Raw genomic sequence first — 8,269 nt, 5'->3', positions numbered from 1 at the left:
CCGCAAGACTACATGTTTTATTAAGAATCAATCCTCGTTAGGTAACATACTGACAGAAGTAAAGAAATCTTGAATAACACCTTTTCCAATAATATTACCGCTACCTACACGGAGTGTTTTTTAGTGTGCATGATAGTAGGTTCTTCTTCATGAGGGTCGTCATTAGAAAAATTGTCAAATTTTTCCTCAAGATCATTACTACCTGTTTCAATGATTACCTCCCCAGATTCAGACATGATGGCAAAGCAAGCAATCTAGCACACAAGTAAACAAAAAGACGGACGAAAAGAAGGCAAATATTTTTGTGTTTTTATTAAAACGTTTTAGAAGTGGGGGAAATGAAAAAAAGAGGCAAATGGCAAATAATGTAAGTGCAAGAGATGAGAGTTTATGATAGGTACTTGGTAGGCGTGATGTAGATCCTCCCCGGCAACGGCGCCAGGAATTCTTCCTGCTACTCTTGAGCTTGCGTTGATTTTTCCCTTGAAGAGGAAAGGGTGATGCAGCAAAGCAGAGATAAGTATTTCTCTCAGTTAAGAACTAAGGTATCAATCCAGTAGGAGGAACACACAAGTCCCCAATAGAAGCACGTGCACAAACTAACAAACACTTGCACACAACACAAAAAAAGGGGTTGTCAATCCTTCACGGTCAGTAGCAAGAGTGAGATCTGATAGAGATAGGTATAAAAGATAAGTAAAAGTGCAAAATAAACTTAAAGATAAATAAATTGCAGCAAGGTATTTTTGGGTTTTTGGTTTTATAGATCTGAAAATAATTTGATAGAAAATAGACGCCATAAGTTTCACTAGAGGCTTCTCTCTTGAAAGAAACATATGGTGGGTAAACAAATTATCGTTGAGCAATTTATAGAAAAGCGCATAGTTATGGCGATATCTAAGGCAACGATCATGAATATAAGCATCGCGTCCGCGACAAGTAGACCGAAGCGATTCTGCATCTACTACTTTTACTCCACACATCGACCGCTACCCAGCATGCATCTAGTGTATTAAGTTAACAAGAACGAAGTAACGCCTTAAGAAAGATGACATGATGTAGAGGGATAGATCCAAGCAATATAGTAAAAACCCCATCTTTTTATCCTTAATGGCAACAATACAAATATGTGACTCGCTACCCCTTCTGTCGCAAGGTGATGACACCGCAAGATTGAACCCATCACAAAGCACCTCTCCCATTGCAAGAAAAATCTATCTAGTTGGCCAAACCGGATCAATATATCAGAGAGAAATACAAAGCTATCTTAATCATGTATAAAAGAGTTCAGAGAAGACTCAAATAATATTCATAGATAATCTAATCATAAATCCACAATTCACCGGATCTCAACAAACACACCGCAAAAGAAGATTACATCGAATAGATCTCCAAGAACATCGAGGAGAACATTGTATTGAAGATAAAAGAGAGAGAAGAAGCCATCTAGCTACTAGGTATGGACCCGTAGGTCTGTGGTAAACTACTCACACATCATCAGAAGAGCAACAAGGTTGGTGTAGAGGCCCTCCGTGATCGAATCCCCCTCCGGCAGAGTACCGGAAAAGGCCCCAAGATGGGATCTCACAAGAACAGAAGTTTACGGTGACAAAAAAGTATTTTTGGTGTGCCCTCTGGTATATGGGGAATATTTGGTGTATTCATGGAGCTAGAACTAGGGTTAGGAGGGTAACGAGGGGCCCACAAGCCCGTGGGGGCCCCCCCTAGGGCGTGCCTCCAGGGCTTGTGGCCCTCTTGTGGCTCTTCTGGCCTCCTTCCGAAGCTTCCTGGGTGTCTTCTTGTCCAAGAAAAATCGTCAAAAAGTTTCGTTTCGTTTGGTATTGATTTTCTTTAGAAGACAAAAACTAGGAAAAAACAACAACTGGCACTTGGCACTAGGTTAATAGGTTAGTCCCAAAAATGATATAAAATAGCACCATAATGCATATAAAACATCTAGGATGGATAATATAATAGCATGGAACAATCAAAAATTATAGATATGTTGGAGACGTATCAACCACCACCAGCTTCGATGTTGAGGACTTACCCCTTGTTATCATGAGACGACGAGGCGTGGGGTGGTGGCTTGCCGTCGAAGCTGATGTTGGTTTAGAAGGCAGTATAGGGCGAGCTATCGGAGGACTCCGTCGTAATTTCCTCGAGCATGAGAGCAGAGCGGACGTCGGCGAAGGAAGGAAGTGGACACTGTGTCTGGAAGATCGGATGAAGGTCCTTATACTGGCTGTTGAGACCACGCAGTACGTTGTGGACCAAGGCGTTGTCGCCGATGACAGTCCTAATAGGTGTGAGCTCATCGGCGAGTGATTTCTGCCGGCGGCAGTAGTCACCGATGGACATAGCACCTTGATGAAGGCTATAAATTTCTTACTTGAGGTAGATAGCTCGCCTATCGGCGTTATCGTGATAGATTACTTCGATGCTCTCCCAAAGGACACAAGCAGAGGCGACGGTATTGAGCACCATGGATAGGGACTCAGGGGAGATAGCTCCATACTACCATCGCTTGACCAGGGCGTCGAGGCGGAGTCACTGGGCCATGGGTTCCACCAGTGGGTCTTCGTTGATGTGGTCCTCCATCAGATACATGATGAGCGCATTCTCGACAAGTCCGAGCCACTGCGAGTAGGTGTCGATGTGCGGGTGACAGTGATCACTACCTAGGCGTTGGGTACAGCAACGGCGAGTGCCTAGAGAGCAGCCTTGGTGGCGGCTTCAGCCCAGAAGACGCCATTGCCGCACGAGAAGGAGAAGAGGTGAGGGGGGTGATCAGGTCTGAATCAAGACTTATCTGATAACATGAAGGATGATTAAACTCACGCACTTGGTATTGCATAGCTAGCCATTGGCTAATATAGTACTCCCTCCATCCGGAAATACTTGTCATCAAAATTGATAAAAGGAGATGTATCTAGATGTATTTTAGTTCCAGATACATCCCTTTTTATCCATTTTGATGACAAGTATTTTCGGACGGAGGGAGTACAGGAGTAGACGTACAGTTTCAAAAGCTGAACAAATTACATGCATACACCTTTCATTTTCTAGACTATTGGCTAATCCTATTACACTAACACTTTCTTCCGAAATGATTTCAGGATTTTTTTCTGATAGTTATGGAGCTCTAGAAAATTGATTTCTTCACTGCCATATTTTTTTCTGTTTTCTTCAATCCCCATGTGTTTCACGCAAAAATAAAGGAAAAATGCATTAGAATTGAGCTATAATGTGCAAAATATCAATGATAAAGAGAAATTTATAATAAGAAAGTGATGCAAATGGATTTATCAGCGGGTTGACGGTGATTGGCCATGGACGGGGCTGCATGTTTTAGTGTCCTTGGATGTGCCATCTCTTTTTCGGGCATCCATGGCATGACCAATTGGGGTCGGTCGCGCTCCCCGCTTCTGGTTGGATAGGTGGATCAACGGTGCGTTGTCGTGGCAAATGGCGCCGAGCATCATCGTGGCGGTGCTTAACAATGCACTTATGCGCAAAGCATGGACCAAAGATACAAAGGGAGGTTTATTAGTTCACATAATTCAACAGTTCTTTGTGATATGAATGGCTATCGTTGTGTTCCCCCTTCTAGCACTGGTATCCCATATCACTTCTGTTAGATCCGAACTACATCTGGTGCATACTACTCGCGCATGACATATCAAGCTTTCTTTGTGGGCGCAACATGCATCGTATTGGGTGCAATTATGGCTTAAGTTCTTTCGGTGGGTTAGTTCTGAAGAATAGGTGTTGGACCTCTGATCAGCTTCAGGCGCGTGCGATACTGCACCAACCAGTCTGCCCCGCTATGCCAGGAGGTTCCTGAATGCATCACCTTCCTCATGGTCCAATGCCCCTTTGCTCGTAGAGAGAATTCCTTATTTGACCCATTCTTAAAATCTAGTTCCCTTTTTGACCCTAAAAATTTTATTTTTCCTTTTTTGACACCACAACTTCATTTTCTTCCTTCTTTGACACATCTGTCAGTTTTTGCCGTTAGCAACGTTAACTGTGACTGGAAATGTCGTTCTTACCCCTGCTAGGACGCTGGAAAAAAACTGGTTGAGCGAACCGTCAGGTGCTGCGCTGGGTCAACCCCCTGATCCCCTCCCTACTCTGCTCGATTCCCCTTTCCCTCCCTCGATCCCTAACCCTAAAAAAATCGCGGATGGAGGAGGGTGTGGCCGATGCTGCTACTGGTGGCGGGATGGATGGCGCGGTGGAGGGCGTGGCCGACGCTGCGCCGGTCTCGGCCTCGGGCGGCCATGGCGGGGAGGCGACGGGCGGCCATGGCGGGGAGGCGAAGGGCGTCCATGCCGGGGAGGCGGAGGGAGTTCCAGGCGCGCCACTGGAGGGCGTCCATGGCGGGGAGGCGGAGGGAGCTCCAGGTGCGGCGCCGGAGGGCGGCCATGGCGGGGAGGCAGAGGGAGGTTCAGGTGCGACGGCATCGGATGCAAGTGCTCTGGCATGGCTACAAGGGTAAGTGTCTGTTTTCTCTATATTTGAGTATTTGCTGCCATGATACGTCCTTGAGATGGATCGAAGATGCAACAGAGTAGTTAGAGATGGATATTTGTTGCTGCCAAATCTACAATGAAACAATAGACAAAGATTATGTTCATATAAAGCAAATATGTTATATTGGATAATCTGTTTACACATGTCACATTTTTTATTTAAAACACGAAGCAAGTATGTTCATGCACAATTGATCTTTTGCTTTTACAGGATGGATCCAAATTCAACATATTTGCTGAAAATCAAATTGCTTGGCAACCCAAAAAAAGCTAGGAAGGATATCAAATGCTTTTGTTATCATAAGGTTATTGATTCCGACTTAACGAATTATAAGGACTTAGTTGAATCAATCGTAGAGCAGTACTCGCCTCGCTATTTGGAAGTTGCACATGTTCAGTACTATGATCCTTTTCTTAAAATCTACCCAGAAGTAACATCTGACCAGGAATTGGTGTCTATGTTTGAGAAACTCTCTAAGACAAAGGTTGTGCACTTGTTTGTTGCATATTATGATCCATCTGAACCATATGAGCCTATCACGGAGTGGCATATTGATGTGCATATCCAACCTAGCAACACAGAACAAGACGACGATGATTATCTTCGCAACCCAATACCTGAGAATGAACATGTTGGTGTTAATGAGGAAAATATTTATTTAGACGATGATGATTATGATAAATTAGATCCTCTTATCATGGTTCCCTGTTCCGATAAGGAAAGGGACGAAGACTATGTTCCTGATCATGAGAGCGAGGATGAGAGCGATGAGGAAGTAGAGGAAGATGAGGAAGTGCACGAGGCAGAGCATGCACCACATTTAGAATATGATAAATTAGATCCCCCAATGACCGAAGGAAGAAAATATCCCAATATGGCAGAGTTTAAGTTGGCGCTTTCTCAACATGCAATCAAACATGAATTCGAGTTTAACACCGAGAAAAGTGCACCACATAGGTTCAGGGCTTATTGTTCAAGAAGGGATGAAGATAAGTGTCCATGGAGGATATATGCTTCTACAATGGAAGATGGGTGCACCGTAATGGTAATTTCTAACTTTACTCATGTGTGCTTAAATTGTTAAAAGATCTTTACTAATTATCTATGTTTGTCTTTTGTAGGTGAGAAAGAACTCTTGTGGTCATGATTGCTCAAGTACAAAAAGGAAAAAGAAGATAAAGAATGCAACCAAGCGGTGGATATGTGAGCACGTGAAGGATTGGCTAATTGAGGATGCAACTCTAGGACCAAAGGCATTGCAAAAGAAGCTTAAAGAGCACCATGGAATCAACATCAAGTACAAGAGAGTATACATGGGTAAGCTGCTAGCCTTGAAGGAACTATATGGTGATTGGGATACAAGCTTTGATAATCTGTATAGTTTTAAGGCACAAATTGAAAGGTGCTGCCCCGGTAGCATAGTGATAATTGAGCACCACACAATAAAAGATAAAATCAGATTTAAGAGATTTTTTGTCGCTTTGAAGCCTTGCATCGACGGGTTCCTTAGTGGTTGCAGGCCATACTTGGCAGTAGATAGCACCTTCTTGACAGGCAGATTCAAGGGGCAACTGGCTAGTGCTACCGCCGTTGATGGCCATAGTTGGATGTATCCAGTCTGTATGGGTGTTTTTGATTCTGAAACTAATGAGAACTGGATCTGGTTCATGCAATTGGTTAGGCAAGCCATAGGATCCCCAAGGGGTTTAACCATATGCACCGACGCTGGGCAGCCAGTGATGACCGGTGTAAAAGAAGTGTTCCCAGAGGCTGAACATAGGGAATGTATGTTTCACTTGGTGTCCAACTTCAAGAAGAAGTTTCATGGAAAGGTTTTTGATTACCACCTTTGGGCTGCTGCTTACTCATGGAACCCATATTTATTTGAGAAAAATTGGGTTGCAATGGACATAGCAAAGCCAACGGCAACTGCATATCTTAGGAAGTGGCACACTAGGTTGTGGTCTAGGAGTCAGTTCTCAACAATTTCCAAGGTGGATTATGTTACAAACAACTTGGCTGAGTGCTTCAATAATTGGATTAAGCATCACAAGTCCTTGAACTTGGACGACTTCTTTGATAAGCTTAGGCAATTGATTATGATCATGTGGAACCGAAGGAGAAAGGTAGCAAGAAAGTTAGTTGGGTTGATTCTTCCCCACATAATTAAGAAGTTGAATGCAAAGACCAGAGAATTAAACTTGGAGGTGGTTGAAAGCTCAGAAGAAGTTGCTGAAGTAACCGCATTGGGAGGCAGCGGCTTTAGGTTTGTGGTCAACTTGCTTGACAGGACATGTTCTTGTAGACAATGGGAAGTTTCTGGCCTTCCTTGCAAACATGGTCTAGCATTTATCACATCTCTTACCAATGCACGCATAGAGAACTATGTGGACTTGTGTTACTCCATTCACAAATTTAGAGCAGCGCTTATGACCAACTAATCCCTGCCATGGTTGACAAGAACCAGTGGCCTAAATCAGACCATGGATTCTTCATGTTTCCACCACTACTAAAAGCCACATCGGGTAGGCCTAAAACTGAGAGGTATAAAGGCTGCAGTGAGAAGAAAAGAAAAAGCGGCCAACACTTATGCCCTATTTGCAAGGACTATGGGCATCATTGGCACAAATGCAAGAAGGGTAACCCAGATGACATTGCTGCTATTTTAGCTGTGAGGTAATGAATTTTATTGTATATTGCATCACTTGCATTTTCTTTTGTAAAAACCATACATGTTAACTACTTTTTTGATGCTCATGTAGAGGACCACCAAAGAAGAGGACAAAGACCACCAAATCAGCTCAATCATCAATTGTGCCTTGCGAGGATGATGCTCCATCAGCCATGCGTTTTCCGCCAAGGTTAGCAACAACCATGCTCATAATTAAATATAATTAATTATGCCCTTGTGTTCTAAGTGCATTCTTCTCATCATAGCGAAATCTTGGAGAAAACAACCAAGGAAAAAGGGAAAGGTGGTAAATCTGGATCCGGAGGAGCAAAAAGGTAACCTATGGTAGTTTCGAAGTTCTAATGTTATGTTATGCATTGTTCTATTGTTAACTTGGGCTACCTGTATGTCATGTATGTGTATGTCTAGATCAGGAACACAACCCATTTGTGACGAACATGATGTCGCCAAAAAGAAAACACATGTTGCTGTGAAGGTACATGCCAAAAGAAAAAGCAAAGAGATTGCTGAAATTACTCCACACCTTCCTATGGTGCCACTTGACAGCCCTGCAATGGGTACACGCAGCAAGAAATTCAACCCTGCTAGCCCTGCAATGAGCACACGAAGCAAAAGGAGACTTAGTTTGTGATTCTCATGTCATTACTTTCCGTATCATGTTTCATTTTGAAAGCTGAGCTGTTTATGTGATATATGTGTGGACCTTGGCTCTTTACGTGCTATATGCGACCTGTTGTGAACCCTCTTTATGTGCTATATGCGACCTGTTGTGAACCTGGGATATTATGTCATCTTTATGTGAACCTGGACTATTGTATGTCACTTTTATGTGAACCTGGATGTGTGTAGATGACCAGCTATGTGGGATGTTTGCATATATGTGAACCTAGAGCAATTATGTGTGTTTTTTGTGCATATGTGTACTGTACACGGGATATGCCTCCAAAATACAAGGGAGGCTCTGTCCAAATTTTCAATTGAAATTTGTGCATGTGTGTACTGTACTGTACAGGGGATAATTGCAGATTTTGTTTCATT

General features: G+C 43.2%; 1 protein-coding gene across 1 annotated transcript; it reads left to right on the top strand.

Annotated features, from left to right (window-relative positions):
- The first annotated feature begins 4,189 nt into the window (after positions 1-4,189).
- LOC119292878 lies at positions 4,190-7,993 on the top strand. The gene is made up of 7 exons (XM_037571553.1): positions 4,190-4,500; positions 4,750-5,584; positions 5,661-6,776; positions 6,959-7,215; positions 7,302-7,400; positions 7,477-7,545; positions 7,640-7,993. Exons 1-7 carry the CDS (start codon positions 4,190-4,192, stop codon positions 7,860-7,862), a joined length of 2,910 nt encoding a protein of 969 aa, XP_037427450.1. The 3' UTR covers positions 7,863-7,993.
- The last annotated feature ends 276 nt before the right edge of the window (positions 7,994-8,269 follow it).

The sequence above is a fragment of the Triticum dicoccoides genome, chromosome 4B (genome assembly GCF_002162155.2).
Source record: "Triticum dicoccoides isolate Atlit2015 ecotype Zavitan chromosome 4B, WEW_v2.0, whole genome shotgun sequence".
Taxonomy (NCBI): domain Eukaryota; kingdom Viridiplantae; phylum Streptophyta; class Magnoliopsida; order Poales; family Poaceae; genus Triticum; species Triticum dicoccoides.
The sequence above is the reverse complement of the archived record's forward strand: the minus strand, read 5'-3'. Positions and strand labels throughout refer to the sequence as shown.